This window comes from Fundulus heteroclitus, chromosome 5, assembly GCF_011125445.2.
Source record: "Fundulus heteroclitus isolate FHET01 chromosome 5, MU-UCD_Fhet_4.1, whole genome shotgun sequence".
Classification (NCBI taxonomy): Eukaryota; Metazoa; Chordata; class Actinopteri; order Cyprinodontiformes; family Fundulidae; genus Fundulus; species Fundulus heteroclitus.
In genome coordinates, this window is record NC_046365.1 from 3,146,246 (window position 1) to 3,170,085 (window position 23,840).

Consider the following 23,840-nt stretch of genomic DNA (forward strand, 5'->3'; position numbering starts at 1 on the left):
TTTCAAAGGCATAAAAGACAGTTTGGACAATTTATTTTAATATAAATATTTAACAAAAAATAAGCCTGACATCTCTAGAGGACGGGATGAATTCTACCCTTCTGAACGCACAAACTCAGGTTTCAAACATTTTGCACCACAAACATTGCTCTGCAGATCTGTTTCATGCGTTAACTTCTGTAGTAGCCAAGTGAAGTAAAAGTTAAGCAAATAAAGAGGCTCAAACTAACTTATCTGAAGGTAAGTACGCTGAAAGTGTTTCCTCTGCAGTTTAAAAACCTCTTACAGTGATGCAGAGAAAGAACCCACAGTGATCTTTGCATTACGGTTAAGTGCACTCTTTGAGAAAGGCCTGTATAAGAAGTGCATTGTGGATGTGCAATGATTCTGCAAGAGTGAGCAAAAGAGAGACAGCTAATCATAGCCTCGTAGGCTGAAAGTGCTGGGGGCACGCTCAGCTGATGCTGAGGACAGACGGGACTGACAGCCTCTCCGTGGTATTAAAGGCCAACAGTGGCACTGCAGGAATCATGTCAGAATCTCCTGTTGACAGCAAAGAAAAAAAACTCCATCAGTGTTTAAATCTTTCCCAAGTCCAAGCAACCAGTTAGAGGGTGCCATTTAAATGTTAGTGAAGACAGGGCTTTTTTTAACAAACAGCCTTTTGAGTGGATATGTTGGCTAATCTTGGATAAGTGGGGGCATGGATGGGGTCTAAAGAGGAGAAGTCTCCCAGATAAAGTTCGTCTGACTTTGTACAAGGTGAGATGAATCCCATTGGACCCTGGCAGTCTCAGTCTAATAATCAAAAGAAGAAAAAAATAGGCTGAAAATGTGGAGCAAAGGACCCTAAATGTCAAAGGTATGTCAGGAATAGACTCTTTGACCTTGGCAAATCACTGGAGGTTCAATCTGACGACAGTTGGTGAACTTCATAGGAGAAGCTGACCATGTTAAATCCTGTTTAAATGCATGTTTTGATGAAAGCAGACGGTGAGGCAATTTTGTTACTGGTGGTAAAGTCTCTCAGTTTGTCCATTAGACTGTGGATTGTGTCTAGAACCAAGCCTGATAGAGGCACCAAGAAGAGAGCAAACACCTCCAAAAGCTGTGAAACGAGATAGAGACCATAGAGATGATATTTGGACCAAAACTGCCCCAATTGCCTCCCCAACAATTGACAGATTAAACAGTCCAGGAAAATTTCCATCCATGGATAAACTAGATTAGAAATGTTTGGTAGGGACAGATCTGAGACCAGAGAAATGTTTTCACTGGGAAAAAAATCCCCAAATATCTTTAGATGTGACATACTGGCATTTCAGTATGACTGCTGTTTATTTTATGAGACACTTGGTCCAGCCAGATCAGTTGGTAGCCCGGTTGCCTTGCAGCACAAAGGTCCTGGGTTCAGATCCTGACAGGGGTCTTTCTACATGTAGTTTGCATGAGAGGGTACTCCAGCTTCCTCCCACAGTCCAAAAACATGACTGTTTGGTGAAATGATGTCCCCAAATGACCCTTCTGTGTGTCTCTGTTGTTCTGTGACGAACACGTCCAGTCTAAATGATTTACATTAATGTTTAATGGAGCAATAATTTTGTGCTCCACGCTTGTGTCATGTACTGTTTGACTGACAGTTTGACATGTTTGGCTTACTCTTGGTTATCAATGTAGGTTGATGATGCTATTTTACATTTAAGTAATGACATTTAAACATTGCAAACGCAGAGATTTCTAAAGCCGTTTTGGTTTTCTCCCAAAATGTCTCTATATTCAACTCCAACTAACTTCATTGTCCCTGCTGGATAACCCCACCCCACAGCATAATGCGGCCACCACCATGTTGCACAGTGGGAATGCTGTGTGTGTGTGTGTGTGTGTGTGTGTGTGTAGGGTAAAGTTTTCCTCTACAAAAAGCATTTTGCATTAAGGCCCACAAGTTCAAATAAAGTCTCGTCTGACCATAGAACCTTCTTTCAGATTTTTGGCTTCTGTCAACCTTTAAATTACCCTTTTAATGCCTATATTTAAGCAACGTGTAGAGAAGGGATAATGCCTCATGAATGGTTGAATATTAATTGTAACAACTAACAATCCTACTTGCTGCCATGCATTAAAAACATCCTATCAATCTTATCAAATACATTTAATTCTTTTCCCTACCAGTCTCCAATCCATCCAAAACCAATTCTGAGGGGTAATTATTTTACTTAATCAATTGGCCATAATTAGATAATTTATGGAAAGAAATGAGAAGTATACTCTTCTCACTTTTTTTTGAATTGATTTTGAAAACCAAAAATATTGGTACTTTAATTTGAAAATGAATGATACATTGGAGCTAGTACTTGAGAATGAGCACCCAGAGCCCATTAGGCAATAAAGGCAAATACTAAGGGCTGTGGCCTTCAAGGGATGCCACAAAATAGGAAAAGAAATTCACCTTCAATATAATTATATAAATTCCAGTTATTACTATCAACTCTTAAAAATGTAAAAGCTAACAAATTCAAATACAAAGCAATGCCCAAGAATATTACTAGAGATGATAATACCACATTTATAAAAGGCCTTTCTGGGAGAAGATCTAGGAAAGTACAGCTGTAGCAGAAGAGTTGAGGTTGGGTAGGTAGTGGCGTAGTTTACCACTCCAGTGGATACAGTGATACGAAGCACAGCTACAGGTCTGTAAAATGTGTCTGTTTTTGTCCATAGTTAGTTGGATATAGTCATTTTGGTTTTGTTTGACTGGAAATGCAACTGTGGATCTGTCTACAAGAAGTTACAGAGAAGATTGTAGTTCAAAGGAAGCGTAGGTCCTTCAGCGTTTCCAGCAAGATGCTTCATTTTTTCTATAAAACTGTTGTGGAGAGTTTGAGCTCTTTCGTTGTCCTCTCTTGGAATAGCCACATCAGAGTCAGTAACTTAAAAAGGGTCAACAAGCTAATAAAGAAGGTCAGCTCTTTTCAGGGGACTCCTCTAGACCCTCTGGAGATGATTTCACAAAGAATTGTTCTCAAAATGAAGAGTGTCTACAGTTAAAGGCTTCACCTCTGCTGTAAACCAGATCGCTGCAGGAGATTCTCCCTGCCCTCTGCCATCATTATCAACAACAACTCCTTTATGAAACCTGCATAATGTGAGTTACAACAACAGGTATTTTTTTAATTAAACTGTGTACATAGTTATTGTATAGTGTAAATGTAGTTTATGTATAGAATTATAGTGTGCAAGCTTTGTGGTTATTTAAATTTGATGTTGACTGTTGTATTAACAATTCATCACTATTCTGATTATTTATTCACTTATTTGTGGGATTTTGTCTTCTGTGGTAAGGATATCTATATTTTTTTTGTCAAGGATGTAAATTGCTTGACATGTTATTTTATTAATTAAAGACAGTGGTAAAAACAAAGACGTTCAATTTATTTTGTAAACATATTTTAAATTGCTGATGGAAGGGGGCGCCACATAAAATGTGGCCTGGGCCAGACTGGGTAGGACAGAGTTTGATCCTAGGCTGTCGCACGGAATCCCAATAAACTGCGCGGAAATCTGTTGTTAGGTTTTTAAATTGTGAAAATGTAGAGTATTTGGACCCTTTTGCAAGTCACCCTACATACCAGAGTGTCCTTTTGTACAAATCGCCTTAATTAAGAAAAAAAAGGTTTCTAGTTCTGGGTTTATAGTTATTAATCTTCAATGTTCTGGGCTATCATATATGCACAATTATTGTGTAGCGATATAATCCTAAATTAAACCTATGTTATTTGAACACATTTTGACAAATGTATCCGTAGTTTAGTAGGTAAATATAGTTTGTGTGGTCCTGCACATACGGGTTTGCTGTTGAGGATTGCGCCTGAGCTCGTTTAAACAGGTCACAAAAGAGCACCTTAACGTTAATTGCTCCACACGGTTGTCATTCTGGCTTCGCTTGAACTGCCCCTCCAACATCACATTGGTCGCCATCCACGTCACTGATTGAGTAATCTCATGCAATAGGTTACTGGATTATCCTCCAGGAACCGCCCAATGAGCGCCGAAGCAGCATTCTATTGGCCGAGCCGTGGCACGAACAGAGACACCCTTTCGGGATTGGTGTAATGCAGTTCAGTCAGGAATTTACTTGAAGGCGATTGGTGGATGTGGCTGTCACTCGGGCCGCTCCTGGCCGTGGATTGGGGCAGCTGCGCGGGCGGATTCCTTCATGGTTTGCTTTTCTGGGCTGCGGAGAGCGAATGTCGTCATGAGCGGTGGGTAGGAATGAAAACATTGGTGTTTCTATTGCATTCTACTTTATAAACAGTGTATTGTTATTGGGGAGAAAAGCACGAAGCGTGATGTGCACATATAACTGTGTTTTAACAGAGCTGGTTATGTTTTATGCACTAGAATGAGCCACGAACTTCCGGAAAAGGGCTGCCTTTTTCCTCTAACGTTATCAAAGAGTTTCACTGGCTAGCTGCGACTCGGCTAGCTAGAATGCTAAGCAGACCTATGTTGCTGGCGGTTCACTTATCTCCCTGTTTTTGCTTGCATCCGGTTACTCTTCCTCCGAGTACATCGGTCAGACATCTTAATGGTGCTAGTTGAGTTTAAATTGCGGATCGTGTTACAGTGGAGGGAAGTTGCAAAGAGGCTAAACCCGCCGGAGCTTTCCAGCTGAATTGCTAGCTTGGCGCTTGCTTGCTAACGTTAGCAGCTCGCCCAGAGCAAACTAACCCAGCTGCTTGGGTTGGAGGCTGGCGCTGTTTATGAGTCCACAGTCTGGTATTAAGTGTTCTGGTTGCGCACTCTTCACAAGAACGATTAAAGTGGTATTTCCTTTACGGATTGCTGAGTTACAATACTTGAGTGTAGTGTGTGTGTATATATATATTATTTATTTATTTATTTATTTGCCGAACAGCAAAACTGCGAGGTTTCTGTAGGAGTATTTCCTTATAATGTTAAAAGTTGGATTTGTGACAAACATTAATGCAGCACAGAAGCACAAAGAGGGGAAAACACACGATCTCTTCTGTCGATCCACAATGCTATGGTAACATTTTATGTGACGTTGAATCCTGGACAAAACAGCGGGTTTGTTTTGAAATACCCTACTTTGCAGTCAGGGGCGGTGTTTCTTATTTGGATGCCTTAAGGGAAAATACTTTGTGGAATTAAAATGAGGAAACAAAGTACAGAGAAGGAAATTAAACAATGGGGAGGGTAATGCAGAACTAGGACTCATGCTATAAAGTGCAGGTAAAATTACACCTAATTTTTTGGTGCTGGTTTCACAAGATAATCAAACCCCTAAAAACATCCAAAAAGGTCTGACTTTACAGAGGAAAATGACCCATATTATCTGTTTTTCGAAGGAAGATGCAGAAGGATAACATGGCAAGTAGGGCTGGAGGATATGGCCAAAAATATCACAGTATATTTCATATTTGTGGTCAATACAGTGTTATTACAATATAAATATAACCAGAATAAAAGCCTCAGAAAGACTGCAAAGAATGCCCACAACAGATACCTGTACAAACCAATGACAATTATTTTGCCATGTTTATAAAACTCCTCCAATATAATATTTCATAAATATTAGGTTTAAAAAATAAAACCCGGAACATAAGTCGCTGACAAATGCTGTAATCATAGGCTGTAATTGTGTATTCAATTATTGGAAATGGCACATCCCCGTTATTGAATAAAGTTATACTGCGATATATTAATATTGAATTATTGTCCACCTCTACTGGCGAGCCACATGGATAATGTGTAGCACTCTCTATTCTGCACATTATCAATCTGGACCTGCTCCCATTGAATCCATTCGGGGAAAGGAGGGACATTCAGCAGAACTCCCCGAGTGATTGGACAAAACAACAACTACTGCCTGCCTACCAACCAAAGGTTGGTTTTAGCCAATCATGGTATCAGATGAAAATGGAAGCAGCAGAGAAACCACAAGTTACGCTGGTCAAGGCACTTCTTGCTGTTCCCCTTTTTAAAGATGAAATTGTGGATTCTGACAAAACAGATGTTATAGCAGCAATACAGCAATGTGATTGGCCTGAACCAAAAACTTTTCTTCATCATCTCTAGCTCCTTACTCCAACTAGTTGCCAGACCATGCCATATGCTGTCAGGTAAACCTGAATGAGCTGTAGTTTGCTCTCAGGGTGTAAATTGGAGCATATATGATTTCTTTTTAACCTTTAAAGCAAATATGACTGTGGAAGTATAGAGTACAGAGCCTTACAACTCATTAAAGTAATCAATAAAAATATCAGTTTTAGTTTTAGATTAAAAAATTTGCATCAGTTGCTATTTGGCTATGTATAGTTGGTACTGGTTCCTCTTTTAGTAACAGTCTTGTTATTTATGTATGAGAGAGAAGAAAATTAATGTAATGAACAATCCAACTTGTTTCTTTATTAAAATATAAAATATATTCATTTATTAATATGTAATGCAACATTTCTCTTTGTTTAAAAAACAAGGTATTTCAACATGAAAGCATGTATTTATTTACATATTTAATAATATGCCATACCATATGTCTCTTTGTTAGATAGGATAAAACAAAGTATTTCAGTATGAGGACACGCATTTATTCATTAAATACCAAATGTTTGTTAAAGACTATAAAAACAAATTTCACAATTAAAACATGTTTTTTTTTATGTATAACAGCGTCCTGTATCATAACCACATCTCTGCTGTTTGTAACAAACCAAACTGTGGGAGCTGTGATTTATTTTAGTTGGGCAAACAGCTTCCTCAGTACAAATAAATGCACTAGAGGTGTGTGAGACCCATCCAAGATGGTGGCTGTGGTGAAATGTCAGCTCCAATAGGCAGCACCAGTTCATGGGCCGTCTACTTATGTGCAGAGCCCACACATCCTGGACATAAATTGTTTAGAACTTTACCTTCAGGTCTGCGGTACAGAGCAAAAAACGGCTGCCAGAGACAGTTTCTTCCACTCAGCGATAAACACGGAACCGTCCAAGTTCCCATATCGATCCCATGCATATTGGCACCTTTCTGATCATTTCTCTCTTTTCTAAATATATTAAATTCAAAATGTCCTCATTGAGAGCAACATGGAACCAAAGTCAAATTGCTGGTTTATTTGCACAAGCTTGCCAAATAGAGCTGATTCTGATCTTTATCATTGCCTTCATAAACTCTGAGTGACAGTCGCTTCATTTGTCCATGTTCCATTTGGTTTTTAGGAAAATTATAACATAAATTACTGTGGACGTTTTTACCTACACCTGGCTTACAGTTGAGTAACTTGGTGGGAATTAACTGCTGTAGTTTTCCAACATAGGCCCCAGTGTAATGCATCCAGAGGACATGCTGATGTGCAAACTTGTAATCTTTACGTAGAAGTTGAAATTGAATCATTTTATTGAGGATTTGATTAAGAAATCTAGATGATTTACTTCTCGAGTTAGGCGATAATAACGATAATATTGTAAAGATTGTGAAAACGATAAGTCTTGCAATAAACGCATAATGAAAAATTGTTGATTTCTTTCAACATTCAATAGCAACATAGACCCCAGATAAGAGCCTGTCCAGCCAGTGGGAAGAATAGCGCGGGCAGCGTTGCATCATGCGGGTCGAAGGAGAAGTACGGCGTGTCGTGCACATAGTGTGTTTCGAGTTAATTACGGGAAATTTATTGACCGCTGTACGTCGCTCGACAAAATGATTACAGCATTTTTCACTGACTGACGTTCTGTGTTTAATGTGTTTTATTTTTTAGAGCAAATATTTATAAAATGTTATATTGGAGGAGTCTTATAAACATGGCAAAATATTGTCATCAGTTTGTACAGGCATCTCTTGTGGGCATACGTCTCTTATTTTGTTTATCGATGTCAAAATTGTATCGTATCGACTTAAATTAAGAAATATATGGTGATATAAGTTTTGGTCATATGTGATTGTCCACAGGTGGACTTCATTTCACACACGATGTGACTTTTGAAGGTAATTGGTTGCACCACAGGGGTGGATACATAGGTACATACCGATTTTCAGTTCTTAATTTGTCAAAATTAAGAACTAAAAATTGGCAGGTACCTATGTATGTGTGGGGCAGATCCATCACATAACCTAAATGTTCCAAAACGTAGAAAGCCCAGGGGGGTGAATACTTTTGCAGGGTACTGTATGTGCTGTAGGCAGCCTGTCTCTGACTCTGCTTTCTGTTTTCCAGAACAACACGACAGTATGGCCACTGTTGCTGTTAGTCCAAGTGAATACCTTCAGCCATCCACTGCTTCTACACAAGTAAGTAACTGTCTGGTCTCAAAAGCTGCTATTCTAGGCGTTCTCATTACTTAGGGCTGTGCAATGGCTGAAAATGTATCACGATATAAGACTTTCATAACAGTTGATATCTATAAGTATTGAGTACTGATTTGTTTATTTATTTGAAACAAGAACCAGGGGGAAAAAACGTAATTTAAACTGTAACCCTAACCCTGTTTAAATGTAACCATAACCTTTAAAGTATATACTACCAACCTTGCTTAGTTTGACAGTGAGAGGTTGAGAGGCTAAAGCCTTTTCTCCGCTTAAATCCCCCAGAATGCCACGTGGTTCTGGATCGGAGTTCAGTGGAATTATTGAAATTGTTATCGGACATATTTTCTATTGATGTTGATCAGGTGTCTGTCGCGATATATATACACTGCTGAAAAAAGAAGAAGGGAACACTAAAATTGCACATCCTGGATCTGAATGAATGAAATATTGTTATTAAATACTTTATTTCTTTACATAGTTGAATGTGCTGAGAACAAAATCACAGAAAAATGATCAATTGAAATCAAATTTATCAACCCATGTAGGTCTGGATTTGGAGTCACACTCAAGATGAAAGTGGAAAAACACACTACAGGCGGATTCAACTTTTATGTAATTTACTCAAAACAAAGTCAAAATGAGGCTCAGTGTGTGTGGCCTCCACGTTCCTGAATGACATCCCTACAACGCCTGAGCACGCTCCTGATGAGGTGGCGGATGGTATTCCTGAGGGATCTCCTCTGAGACCTGGACTAATGCATTGGCCATGGTGGCGTTGGTGGATGGAGCGAGACATGATGTCCCAGATGTGCTCAGTTAGATTCAGGTCTGGGGAACAGATGAGCCAGTCCATAGCATCAACGCCTTCATCTTTCAGGAACTGCTGACACGCTCCAGCCACATGAGGTCTAGCATTGTCTTGCATCAGGAGGAACCCAGGGCCAACCACACCAGCATGTGGTCTCACAATGGGTCTGAGGATCTCATCTCTGTACCTAGTGGCAGTCAGACTACCTCTGGTGAGCACATGGAGGGCTGTGCGCCCCCCCCCCCCCCCCACACACCATTACTGAGCCACTGCCAAAGCGGTCCTGCTGGAGGATGCTGCAGGCAGCAGAACGTTCTCCACGACATCTCCAGACTCTGTCACATGTGCTCAGTGTGAACCTGCTTTCATCTGTGAGGAACACAGGGCACCAGTGGTGAATATTCCAGGCTTGGTGTTCTCTGGCAAATACCAAACGTCCTGCACGGTGTTGGGCTGTAAGCATTACCCCACCTGTGGATGTCAGGCCCTCATGCCACCCTCATGGAGTCTGTTTCTGAGCGTTTGAGCAGACACATGCACATTTGTAGCCTGCTGCTGGAGGTCATTCTGCAGGGCTCTGCCAGTGCTCCTCCTGTTCCTCCTTGCACAAAGGCAGAGGTAACGGTCCTGCTGCAGGGTTGTTGCCCTCCTACGGCCTCCTCCACATCTCCTGATGTACTGACCTGTCTCCTGGTAGCGCCTCCAGGCTATGGACACTACGCTGACAGACACAGCAAACCTTCTTGCCACAGCTGGCATTGATGTGCCATCCTGGATGAGCTGCACTACCTGAGCCACTTGTGTGGGTTGTAGACTCCGTCTCATGCTACCACTTGAGTGAAAGCACCGTAGCATTCAAAAGTGACCAAAACATCAGCCAGAAAGCAGAGGAACTGAGAAGTGGTCTGTGGTCATCACCTGCAGAGCCACTCCTTTACTGGGGGGTCTTGCTAATTGGCTCTAGTTTCCACCTAGAGGGAGAGGGAGAGGGAGAGGGAGATGAACAACGGAGCCATCTCTGCCAAGAGGACAGAGTAGCTGCTGGACCACACTGCCCTGTTTCTAACATAACAGCAAAATAAACTTCTCTGTTATAGTGAAACCGGTGTCGCAGGCAGGCAGGCATCATGGTGAAACTTAAATTCCTGACATTACCTGGTGACGTCATTCGTTTAACGCGGGTACAAAGTTAGTCTGGAGTTAGGTTTTTGATGATAAATCTCATATCTTTCCCTTAATTCTGTTGAGTACAAATAAAAAGAGAATTTAGAGCATAATGGTTGCTAATAGGAACAATCGTATAGAATAATTTTCTAACCTGCAACTTAAGAAATCACCTGGACCAGAGATAGTGTTAAAGAATTGACCTGCTGCGGTCACCCCAGGTTCTTTTCCTGAATAATGTGGTGTTTCTATTGTAGACTTCTGTAGTAATAAAAAGACTATTGAAACCAAAACTATTTTAACATATTTAACACCACATATATTTCAACATATTTAATCTAAAAAGCAGATGGATGTTTACAGCTTCAGTACTGGACTTTCATACACAACAACGCGACGGGCTGTCCAGTCTCTGCAATCTCATAATCCGTAACAGTAGACACAAGTATTACAGCTAGAAATTCTTACATGTCTTGAAGTTTATCTGTATCTGTATTGGACTTACTTTTCTCTGTATGTTTATTTGAACTGCAGATATCTTTGCTGTATGTCTTCTATTACCTTTAAAGCCCCAGTGTGTAAAACTTTCATACTGGCGCACCAACTAGTGGTGTGCTAACTGAACTATAAGCAGCCTGACTACCACAGAAGCCGCAAAGTATCATAAATGTGACAGTATCAACATGTCCTGAATGTGTTTGGTACCAAGCTACTGCTAATAGCTAGGAGCTACGGTCATTGTCTGAAATTGTTTTGGCACTGTTGCCAAGTCCGCTTCCATGAGTCGTGATTTTTTTCCGGTCTGGTTTCTGAACATGCGGTCGCTTATATGGGCTCTAAAATAAGCGACTATAAACATGAGTAAAAAGACCCAGTCTTGCTGTTGCACTACGGACAGTGAACTGATATCCCTCCGCCCCTCCGCGTACACACATACTAGAGGGAGAGGGAGATGAACAACCGAGCCATTTCTGTCAGGAGGACAGAGTAGCTGCTGGACCAAATTGTCCTGTTTCTAACATAACGGCAAAAATAAACTTCACTGTTAGATTGAATTAACTTACCTGTCCAGCAGAAAGCCTGCAACCTCTGCATCCGTTTTAAATCCCCGCTTCCTCATTAATTTTTTCCATCTGGTTAATAATAGCTGTGTCAATATAGACTATTTAGTAATATATTCTTCCAATATAGTCATTTCTCCTATTATTCCCTTTTCTTTTCTTGGTTACTTTCTCTTCCCTCTCACTGGCCAAAGAGTATGAATGGTCCTCCATTTCAACAGAAAACAGCAAATAGAATGATCTATGGTCATCTTTGCTTGTTATATGCCTCTCAGTGGGCACACTGGCATCTATGTATTTATAAACTGCTAATTCTAAGTTATGAGGATGCTTTCATTTTTGATGTAATGTTTTTAGACTTTGCTAGAATATGTATTTATAAAAGCAATACTGGATTTTTTAAAAGCCAAATAGTCCCTTTAATAAATTACTTCAAGTCATTCTTATTATCATGTGTTTCCTGTATTTCTTACAGCAGGACACGCAGCCTTCTCCTCTGGCCCTTCTGGCTGCCACTTGCAGTAAAATCGGACCCCCTGCTGCTCAGGCCCCTGTCGCTGCTCCTCCAACTCAGCCGCAACCTCGCAGGCTCCAGCCCATAAAGCCAGCTCCCATAGCACCGGCTCCACCCAAAAACCTGGGCTTTCTTTCAGCGAAGGGCAATGTGATCCAGCTCCCTGCTGGCTTGGGACCCTCAGCTCCCGGCAGTCCCATTGTCCTTACAATCCAACAGAGCCCTGCACGCACCAACCCGTCTGGCCCTACCAACATCCAGTACCAGGTGATGCCACAAATCCAGATGATGCCACAGGGAGGTCAGATCCAGCTGATCCCAGGCACTAACCAGGCCATCATTACCACTCCTATGACTGTGCCAGCCCCCGCTGCTGCTGCAACGCCAGTCACACCACAGAAGACTGTAGCCATTAAACCCTCGCTCAAGGTACGGAAGCCAAACAACACAGCTACAAGTGTGATGCAGCTACCCAGTGGGCTCACTCTACCCCTCAATGTTGCAACCGGAGAAGTGGGTGGGTCTGCAGTGGTCACAGAGACAGCTGCTTCCCCTGCCACACCTGCAAAGGGACGACGAGGGAGGAAGAAGAAAGTGGTTCTGCCTGCTGAACCTCCACCACCTCCTGCACAGGCTGCCTCACCACCACCAGAGCAGATGGAGACCATTTTAATTGAAGCTGGTGATAACATAATACAGGTTAAACTTACTTCATATTTTTGCCCTTTTCTTATTCTACTTCATAAATGTACTCACTGAACCCGGTTTTTGGCAAAAGCTTAATTTCAGGACAAGTGTGTCTGTTGAGCAGTGTGGTTTTAATGGCACAGGGATGTATGTGTAGAAACTAAGTATTGCTGTCGTTGTCATAGGAAAATTAAAATTTAAAGGAGCAATAGGTAAGATATGTACTGTAAAATCGACCCTTTTTCCCCCAACGCTTCTGTAGAAAACACCAGTTGGCTTAATGCCTGGCTGCCCTATGGCAATCCTTGAGGGACATTTAACCAGCATGAATAAAAGAAATTGTTTATACACAGTAATGATGAAACCGATTTTTATTTATGCTTTTAAATTCAAAAACAGCACAGTAAATAACAATAACAATATTATTTACAATGTTGTCCCCACCCCGGCACTTTTGGTTAAAACAACCCTATTTTCCATTCTGTGAATTTACCCACAGTGGGTAGTTTCCTTAGATTTTACTCAAGTAAGAGTAGCGCTACTTCTTAATACTATTCAAGTAAAAGTCTGAGTTGGTGACATCTACAAAGTCAAGGAAGTATGCTCCTTTCATTCAGTTGTGCAACTATTTCACTTTATTATAATTGCTTATTTTACATATCTTGACTAGTGCGCTACAATGTGCTTCCATTGGCCTGTTAATTTAATGTTAATACAATAAATTTTTACAACTGAGGGAGAAATTAAGAATCATTCTAAACTGAAATATATTCTGTTTCAAAACAAATGTGTTTCTGGTGCGTAGAAAGCAGATTTATTACAATATAAACAAGGATCTTTTATCCGTGCAAATATATTTAGCAGCAGCCCTGAACCGTTTCTGCCTTTCTGGTAATTTTACATCAGATTTTCTCTAGTGATCAGTTTTTTCGTTTCTCTGCTCCAACTGTCATCTTCAGTCTGGCTCCACCACTACCTGTGTTGTCATTCACCACATTAGCCTCCAGTTGCTTTACAACTAAATGGAGAACTAATAGTCTGTTTCATTGAGTCAGCATTTATGAGCAGACTAATTCATCAGCTGAATAACATTTTCCTGGGTTATGCTGCAGTAGCACAGAGCATTGCGTGGTTCCAAGCTGCAAACCATGGAAGCGCATCCTGACAAGGATCTCAGACTGACAGAACCACATCATTGAGCTATTGGTGTCTGTGGGCTAGTATTTAAATAGATTATGTTGTCCAGGAGGTTTATTACTTCATTGTTGCAAATACAGAACTTTACTGAACTTTTTATGTTGCTCTCAAATGTCAGTGTCATAGCATTAGCTTGTAGAGTTAGCGTGGCTAATTTAGTTTTTCCTGTACGTCTGCCTTACAGGGAAAATTCCTCCAAACAATGTTATTTGTGTTTGCTGTGTCGTCTAAAGAGGGTTGCTCAGTATGTTGTTAGCAAAGTTTTAAACTTCCAGGAGCAGATCATAGTTATAATCAGACGAAGCTGCAGGCAGAGGAGGGGCAGCGCTGCTGCAGGGAGATTGCAATTTGGGCAGATGTAAACGGGTCAGTTTATATTGATTTTTATGCAAGTGAGTATCTTTGAATAATTACATTTTTTGGTATGGATTATATTGAGATATTGATTATTTTTGACAACCCTAATAGGATATTTAAAAATATCAGCCAGAAAAATATCGAGTCAGTCAGAGCTTACTGTCTGGATGCAGAAGGTGAAATCTCTGTTTCTATGTTGTGTTTTTGGAGCACTGTTAAGAGCTAGTAACTTAGTTTTAACTATTCTATTACTAAACACTGGCATCCTCTTATGTCCCGTTTTATTTTGGGTCATATTTTAAATCTTATATAGTTGATTAACTTTCTGCACTGGGTGGTTATCTATATTTGGATTTCCTTTGTCTCATCTATAATTACCGTACTGTCAATAATTAGATTCCAAACACACAATAAGCATTGGCAAGTTTCACCGACAAAAGTCTTGTAGATAGAGGTGACGTGACTGACCCTGATGGGCCAGTCCCTCATTTGCCTAAATTTGCAGTGTTTACACTTCACTGTTTGCATTTCGAAGCAAATCTTAGTTTCAGCGAATGCTTTTTTATTTTATTTCTTGTTACCCAAAACTCCGAGGAGACTGTTTCCAGACGGCACAGTTTCTACTATAATCACAGCATAGATACACAAGTGAGACCAACAAAACTGAGGCGCAACAACTGAGAATGAAAGAAAAGGGTTATTTGTGTAAGAGCCACAAAAAAGGTTTTGTTCGCCCAATCGGAAGCGTAACAATTTATGGCTTGTTTCCATCGCTCCGGAGAGAAATATACTGGTCATCTTTATCTATCTTTATCTGTAATACACAATCTGCTGTTTATCCACTTGGGGAGCTTTTCTGTTGGAGGCAACATCTCTGCTCTCAACAGGAGCTTAACACCTAAAGCTGAGGCTCTTGTTGGTTTCTTAGGGTAAAGAGATGTTAGCTGTAGAAAAAAAAAATCAGCTGAAAATAAATCTCCATTTCCTATTTTCTAATAGTAATACAGTTCATCTTTGTCAGATTTAGGTGAAACCTGGATTTAGAAAGGATTGTTTCAGTACCAGCGTTCAGTTGTTCTAGCTGAGTTTTAGTCTTCTTTGCTTTTCATTGTCCTTGCCCCATATCTAAGCTTAAAGCCAAGTGTCCTGGCATCAAATGATACAGTTTTCTGTCCTTCTGTGTAGGCGGGGAACAATTTGCTGATAGTGCAGAGTCCTGGCCAGCCAGCCATGGTGCAGCAGGTCCAGGTGGTTCAGCCTAAGACAGAGTCTCAGCTCATTCAGATCCCGCAGCAAGCATTGAAAGTGGTGAAGGCTGCTTCTGCCACGTTGCCTCCTGTCCCACAGAAACAGGCCATCTCTCCAACTCTGCAGCTGACTCCTCCAGAACCAACACCGACCCAGGTATCGTCTCCAACCTTCTGTCACTTCCACACCTGTACTGCTACACGGCTGACAGGAAGCCGTCGCAAAATGTAGGGCAGACATGTTTACTGCTAGCTTTATTAGTCGTTGTACTATGTATGTATTTTTTTCATACGAGATGACACTCAACACACCAGGGTGAAAACGTACCGTGCTAGTAGGAGTAAAACAGTACGAAAATTGTTTTATGTTTGTAATTTGTAGATTTATGATGTTTACCGTTGCTGATCAGTCCGGTCTTTGGTCCGTTACCACCTGTTTGTTTCACATTCGATACCAGCGGCGGTGCCAGTACCTTCATTATTTAAAAGGACTTCCTGTGTCGCCTGTCGCCCAGTGTCTTTTGCTTGCAAGGAGGCGTGGTTTAAGAGCTTTATGGATAAAAATAGTTGGCATGGGAGTTGGTTTTAGCTTGCGATGGTAACGCCCACTTGTCATTAATTTTGTTGGTAAAAATGACTCAAAGTCTTCTGGAGAGAAGTGTTGAGAGCACAAATGCGGGTCCTTCGGAAGTTGAGTTCTTCCAACAGCTTTTCCCCATTGCACTCTACCTTTTTTTTTTTCATCAGGGACACGATGAAGACTCACCTCACTATTGCAGTGTTTTGTTTTGAAATCACCGCCAACAGCGACACCATGTAGCATTGTCTAAATGTACACCAGTCAAATGCAATACGATAAAGACCAACTTGGATAACTCTGTAGGTTCCAGTCCATTAGTACCTAACCGCATCATTAACTAAGCGTGTATCACAAACAGCAATTGTAATTTAATAGGAAATGTTTAGGCCAACATGTTCAGCTAATCGTGGATCCCTTGAACAGATGTAGTTGTGTTAATGTGTAGGAAGACAAAAAATATAAGATTTATTAAAGAAATTACATTTATAAATTATATTTATTAGTAGCTTTTGAAGAAATGTACATATTGCACTAAATATTAGCCTTTTTTTGTTTTTTATTAGAACATTTGGAGTCTTAAAAAGCTGATATTAGCTGATTCCTTAAAGTACCAGCTTGGGTAGCCAGGCTGCAGTGAGTTGCTTTACAGGCTGACTTTTTCTTTCTTATTAGACTGAAAAGTGCCGACAGTGCACAGAAACAGGTGAGGGAAGGGCTAGCATTGAGCTGTTCTCTCATTCTTAGTCCTCTGTTGCTCTGGGTACTTACCTACAGATAAATAATCCATGAACTTTTGTCCAACCTTGCCACCAATTAACAGATTTCCACGTGAGGTTCGGTCTTCAGATCAATTTGTACCATTAACCTCTTTTCCTTAACTTACTGATTAAACCAGTGAACTCATTATTGTGGCCCAGCCCTCGCAAGTAAATCTGATTTTAAAACTCTGTAAATCAGCTCATGGCCCACTGCATTTCTCATTTTAATATTTTGAAATTTACTTTTCTTAGATCATCTTCAAAACAGCTTCAGGTGAATGGCAGACAGTTCAAATACAAGACCCAGGCTCAAAGTCAACAAGCCCCACCACCTCTGTTGCCCCCACTCCCCCCACACCGCCACCTGCCAGCAGCAAGAGGACGCCGACTGGGGCAAGAAAGGAGCGCACCCTGGCAAAGATCGCCCCAGCAGGAGGAATGATAGCATTCAGTCCGTCACAACTGTCCTCTACAGCACAAGCAGTGCAGACCATCAGCATCAATGGGGTCCAAGTCCAGGGGGTTCCTGTCACCATCACCAATGCAGGAGGTAAGCTAATAAGGGTCCTAATTTCTAGCTGCACGTTGGGGCAGTTGGCAGCGCTGGGTTTGAATCCCAGCCTGGACTCTTTCTGCATGCAGTTTCCATGTTCTCCGTACGAAGAGGGGGGTTCTCTCTGGGTACTCCAGTTTCCTCCTATTGTCCCAAAACGTGAGCGTTGGCTCAGTTGGTCTGTCTCCCCTTTGTTATGAGTGTGTGTCTGCATGGCTGTTTGTGGGGGGTGGGGGGGGGGGGGGGGGGTGATATCAGTTTAAACCATGTGAGCTGAAAGTTGATATTTGTGATATTTAAGGATAAAGAAAATATTGACTCCTAAAGCAATTAAATGGCTGCAGCTAAGTTCCTTATAGATGAAATAATATATTAATTCCTTTATTGTGTCATAGTTGGGAAATTTGGGGGATAGTGGCAAAGACACACAATTATTAGCAATTAAAAAGAAGAAAACAAACTAGTCTAATTTAAAATTAGCTCTGAAGTACCACCAAGAGTAAAAGGTAAAAAGTAGATACCAGAGTAAATAAATGTTGCACAGTGGGGAAAAAACTTAACAGTGGAAAAGACTCCAGCCTATTTACATTACACATGAAATGCTATACAGTGTATATAGGAAATATAGTCAGTTAACAACAAAAAACACATTTAAAGTACAATATAAATGTTTTAACACTTGCTCTAAAGAGATTTCTTAAAGGAAGTTTTTCAACTGTAACAGGGATCCTGCTGTGCATCTTACATTCTGTGTGTGTGTGTGTGTGTGTGTGTGTATTAGGCCAGCAGCACCTAACAGTGCAGACGATGCATGGAGGAGGCCTCCAGCTGGCAACAGCTCAGGGCCAGCCTTCCATCCAGGTAGACCAGACTCTCACGCTGGAGCTGCCCAGTCAGCCTGGGGAGAAAAAACGCCGCATGGCCTGTACGTGCCCCAACTGTAAAGATGCAGACAAGAGGTACTGAGATCAAATTGCACAGACATGGACTCATTTTACTAATTACATGGTTTCTGATTGTTGCTCTGGATTTAATTTAAAGGTGTCAGATCCAAAAGTTGGGCGAAATTCAAATGCACCCCACACTTGAATTAAAAACTGAAATACAACCATTATGATTTTCCATCTACTTTTACGCATTTCACCACATTCCAACGTGAAACCTGTGGTTGTAATGTGGTGGGTAATGAACAACACTAGGGTAGCATGTTTATATATGGCTAATTGATTGGAAGTAGATGGACTTATTTGAGCTAATTATGTTGAATGTGAATGTAAGCTGCAGCCTGTTGGCATTTATCCTGAACTTTCTCTGATACTCAGGATGTTTCTCAATGTTTGCTGTGCAGGCCCGGGGAGGTGGGGAAAAGGAAACACATCTGCCACGTCGTTGGCTGTGAGAAGACGTTCAGGAAAACATCGCTTCTCAGAGCACACGTCCGGTTGCACACCGGGGAGAGGCCCTTCGTCTGCAACTGGGTTTTCTGTGGGAAACGTTTCACACGCAGCGACGAGCTGCAGAGGCATGCAAGGACGCACACAGGTAGACACAGCATTTCTCACAGATCTGTAACAGTGCAAACATTAGTGCATAGATAATGAAATACACAGATGGCTCAAAAAACATGACATAAAAATAATAACAGTCATGTAAAATACACTGACAAAATACAAAGCTTGAGGTAGAAAGCTGTGGAGCAGTCAGGTGGTTGAGTTTCTGAAGTCCTGCAACCATTTGCCTGATGGGAGTAGTTCAGTAAGCTCATAAAGGCAGTATGAGAAGCCCAGAGCGTTTTCAGCAGCCTGTTCCTGCAGCCGCTCTGGAACAGGTCCTGGAGTTCTAATGGAACCGGTGCTGTTTTCTGAGATGTAAATTGTCATAAATAATATTACTGTTAATATGATTAACAGTAATCCACACCTCCCTTCTCGGCGCAACACTCCACTGCAGATCCATTATTATGACTTTATGGCTGGTGAAGTGTTTGTGTTGCAGGATGTCAGACAGTAAAGGCCAAGCTGACCAAAGGCTTTAATCTGGTGGTGCATTTCTACACAGGGAGAAAATAAATAAATAAAACAGTCGCATAGACCGCCGCACGGTGGAGAGCTGTCTGTCTGCACAGCCGCAGCACATGCAGTGAGCTCCAGCTCACCGCAGTGGAGAGCTGCTTTTTAGTGACCGTGGTGATGTTAATTTTAAGTTGAATATTGGGTGTTTGAGCTCTGCGGCTTCTCTGGTGTCTGGCTCCTGTTTGAGCCGATACAGGGAGGCTGATCTGGGGCTGCCGCTCCTCTGCCTTCCTCCTCTCAAGTGGAAATGCTAGCACGACTCATGGTCGCGCTGAAGGCTGCTGAGCTCTGTGTCCCAATTCTGAATCAATTCATTCAGTATTTCAAATGTAAGCCAAATAGGTTATTTTAGAAATAGATTTCACTGTGATGTTATTTTTAAGATCACTTTTATCAAATGTACAAAGGACAAAGCCTGTACGCTCTAAAATGTATGCTTAAATCCATTCCTCATCTTTTTTCTTTGTTGTTGTTTTTTTTAACAGGAGACAAACGCTTCGAGTGCAATCAGTGTAAGAAACGCTTCATGAGGAGCGACCACCTGACAAAGCATTACAAAACTCACATAAATACCAAGAACTTATGAGCCCACTCTAAGAGGTTTTTACTGAAATACCCAGAACTTTGCTAGAGGAAGGAAAACCCCTCTCACTCCTTCAGGATACTCTTGTGACATGTTGTAGAAAGAAATCCCCCCATGAGGACTTCAGGCTGATCCAGCAAAGTTATTAATCCCAGTCCATTTGAGTTTTAGGTTTAAAAATTTTTGAAAAGTTGCTTTTAAAGAGTGAAAAGAGCCCAGTTTGAATGTTGCAGCTTGGGACAGCGTGGCTCCAGTCTCAGATCCCAGACTCCCTATCTTTACTGTGAACGTGTGTGAAGAAAGGACCCACACAGAATGATTCTAACATGCAAATGGGACGGCTGTGACAGAGCCTAGCTCTGTTGTCTCAAAAGTCCAAACATACATTTCCCAAATTAAATATCTCAGTGCAATATTTTTTTTGCCGGCCTTTCATAATGTGATTTTTTTTTTATTTTTTTGTCATTTTACCCTGTAATAATTAGGAAAATCAAAGTCAAAATTCTTAGTTGACATCCACTGTTTTATGTACTACATGTTAAATAACAGGCTCCCCTAATAATAATAATATTATTATTATTAATGATGATGATGGTGGTAAACATTTTAATGAAATCTTACACTCTGATTAGCTTGACTAGATTTAGGCTAAACAGAGCTTTCCATATAAAAGCCATCTTTAATTTGCTGGATTGATACAAAGCGGGAAGCATCAGAACGGAGTCACCGTGTCCTTATTATGAATTTAAAATGTTTAGGAATCTACAAACAAGAGGGGCCAGTAGATCTGCTTTAAGTAAAACAGTACAGTGATTACGACTAATTAGTGCTTCAGACTGATCTGAAAGTAGCAATACGAAAACATAATTGATTTAAAGATGAGCAAAGGAATTTGGGATGGGATATAATTGACATGAAAGTGCACAATTGATCAGGATTCCAATTTAAATTGCTTTAGCAGTGCAGAGGTGGCATGCTGTGATCTCCTGTCATATGACAACATCATCATAAAGCAAAAACGCAAAAGTTTTAATTCCAAGCATGTCAAGAAACTGGAGTGAGACTAAAATAACATGAAAGTTAAAACAAAACAAAAATCATACTTTGAGTGAAAAAAACTTCTGTGGCCAACCACACTTAGAACAACCAGATCAGCATTGAGTGGAAGCTTGTCAGTCATGTTTAAAATACAGAAACAGTCTGCTGTGAAATGACATATCTTCACAGAATCATTTTAGCACATTCAGCCAAACAAGGTTGTTCTGAAATGTTGAGTTAATTTAAACGGTTGTAAAGAATGAATTTAGGTAAAGTATTAGAGATGAACTAATGACCATGTTGGGTAAATGGCTCAAACCTTCTGTTTTCTCCACTGTGGGATTCAGACAAGAATCTGGGTACGGTTACATCTGAGGCATCAGATTTCATTACGATTGGTACCTTAAAATCCCTCCATTCATTTTACTTTTACTTAATCTGGTGAGTTTCAGACTTCATACAACTTGTGTAATTTCTACTATATTCTTAGCCTTTGTATGTAAGATTGTGTTATAAACCACAAAGGCATTTTTAACAACACTGCTAAAAATACTTTTGGTAGAATAAAGAGTGATGATTGGGTGAAGATCTGTACACAGTTGTAAATGATAGCCAGTTCCACATCAGGTCACTGCTTTGCTAAATCCTACTCCCAGTGCTTCCCCCACATTTTGCCATTTCATCTTTTCCCATCCTCGTGTTGTACCTGTACACAGACCATTGCAAATCAGTTTATTTCTTATTGTGGTATTTTTAAGACTAATTAAGATGGTCAAAAAATATCCATATTCCTTGTATGGTTTACTTTAATTTAAAGTTATTTTCTGAAGAAGTTGTATTATTACTTGCATTTATTTTGGTTCTGATCATGTTTGGGCCCGTTGGCCTTTCTAAATATGACAGTTTGTGACACGTTATTAAACAAGAACTACTTTAAATAGCCTCTTCCTAATAGATGCTATTTATTGGATAAATCAACATTTCCTTTCTTAAAGCAGAATGAGGAGAATCTGGAAAATTACTTTAAATCATTAGGTGTCAAAGCGTGTACAAATTGACTCATGATTGGTACGAAATGTCCTACTGCAGATTACTCTATGTCGCACCCACAAAAAAAAGTTTGGTAGAAAACGACCAAAGGTACGAAATGGCGTAGGGTCAAACAGACCAGCACCCAAGCTAGCTTGCCCTTCATATTGTTCATTTTTATAAATAAGCCCCCAGAATTCCACTTTTATTAGACTTTTTTCCACTACATACTTTTGACCTACAAATTCCTAGCCCTTGCTTTTTAAAATTTCTGATTGGATTTTTTTTATCATTCGACAATCATGTCACAAGATGCAAAAAAAATCTGTTTTTTTCCCCCACTTTACATGGCTATATTTTGTAACAGTTTGCTATTCCACATTAAAGCTCAGAGGTTCCGCAGTAGAAGATCCTGCTCTCAATATATATGTTGTGCATTTTTGATAATGCACATTATATGCCGGCTTTTTTTTCTAGTAGCCTAAAGTTGAATACCAGTTGCTAACATTGAATGACTGGTCCACAGTTTACACACCTTGGGTTCAAGGGAAGCCACTAAGGATCAATTATTTCATCTATGTTAAGTTTCCTTACAGGGTGTTTTTAAATCAGGATTACTAATAGATGGCGGTGTCGTACTAATCATTCAAAAGAATGAAGGGGTCACAGCAGGAGGATTTGAACCTAAATCTAGTGTCACATTACAGCACTTTTGAGTGCTTCAAGGGGGTGACGGACTTTGTAGTGCTGGTGGCCAATATTTGTGTGATATATTTTAAAACTGTCTGAAGACATGCAGTCCACATGGAAAGATAAGACCTATATTTATGTTTTTCATAAATTTGTAAATAAGGTGTTTTTTTGAATCAGTAAATGTAGGATATAAAAATGTTACATAGGTATTTGGTTGGCCTTGGCCACCCTAGAAGGAAAGAACCTTGTACAGTTTGTAAGTTAAAATATCTAAATAAATATATATATATTGTGACATTGTATAGAGTCATTCCTGCTTTGTATTATATGTTTTGATTTCTTTTTTTAACTGAATGAGAGATGCCTTAGACAGCTGCGCCCAGTATTTAACTTATTTTCTGTCTAATTCTGGTTAACATTTGTAAAACTTGCTTTGTGTTTCTACCTTATGTTACGTAATGTTATGAGCACTGATTAAACCCCTTGGTTCTACATTTTGTAAGATTTATGCTGATTGCAATTAAATGTTTTTCTTTTTTTTTTTTTCAAATTATAGCAGTTCTGGTGCTCAATTTCTGTAAATGAAGAATTCTACAAGCGTCACCAAATGTTCTACCGCCACTTTGTGTGTTTGCCAGGAGAATACAGGGAACCAGCAAATAACCTACTATATTAAAGGTGCTAACACACATTTGCTCCTTTTCTAATCACCTCCTCAATAAAGTGCTCAAACCAGTTTAAACGCTTATGTTTTTTTTAATTCCTATTAGGGTCTTTTTTGGAAATCGGCAAAAGTGATTGAGGCTACTAAAATATGAGTTTGTATTTACTAAAGCAGATTTTGTGAATCTAAAACTCATTTGTCAGCTACTTATTGAACATTGAAACCTAATCAAGCAACTGAAAAGAGACATAGCTTGTAATCAGTTGTCTATTTAATGGTAAGATCCATGTTGGACTGAAAATGCACTTGAACCCTGTTTTTCAACTCCTTTCATCCCATCCATCGTCTTCTGCTTATCCGAGATCTTGGGGGGGGGGGGCAGACTTCCCCTTTTCCAGCGACATCCTTCAAGGTGTTCTCACCCAAGACAGGATGCATGTAGTCCCTCCAGCACGTTCAGGGTATTGCCCAAGGTAGCTCCAGTTTAGATGTGTCTGGAAAACCTGTGAAGAG

At 40.3% G+C, this 23,840-nt stretch overlaps 1 protein-coding gene across 2 annotated transcripts; it reads left to right on the forward strand.

Moving 5' to 3' along the window:
* The first annotated feature begins 4,151 nt into the window (after window positions 1-4,151).
* On the forward strand, window positions 4,152-23,405 carry sp2 (sp2 transcription factor). Of its 2 annotated transcripts, none has more exons than XM_012869811.3 (8): window positions 4,152-4,259; window positions 8,231-8,304; window positions 11,831-12,568; window positions 15,296-15,514; window positions 16,948-17,245; window positions 18,030-18,207; window positions 18,597-18,790; window positions 19,806-23,405. In XM_012869811.3, the coding sequence occupies exons 1-8, from the start codon at window positions 4,214-4,216 to the stop codon at window positions 19,904-19,906; spliced, it is 1,848 nt and encodes a 615-aa protein (XP_012725265.2). In that variant the 5' UTR covers window positions 4,152-4,213; the 3' UTR covers window positions 19,907-23,405. The 2 variants fall into 2 exon arrangements, with proteins under 2 accessions (XP_012725265.2, XP_021175864.2); XM_021320189.2 differs by lacking the exon at window positions 4,152-4,259 and adding an exon at window positions 6,755-8,001.
* The last annotated feature ends 435 nt before the right edge of the window (window positions 23,406-23,840 follow it).

Bases quoted from the DNA above. Each gene is read 5' to 3' on its own strand.
- sp2 (XM_012869811.3), top strand. From the start codon at position 4,214: ATGGTTTGCTTTTCTGGGCTGCGGAGAGCGAATGTCGTCATGAGCG. The intron at 8,305-11,830 runs GTAAGTAACTGT...TATTTCTTACAG, and splicing joins CATCCACTGCTTCTACACAA to CAGGACACGCAGCCTTCTCC. The intron at 18,208-18,596 runs GTACTGAGATCA...TTTGCTGTGCAG, and splicing joins TGTAAAGATGCAGACAAGAG to GCCCGGGGAGGTGGGGAAAA.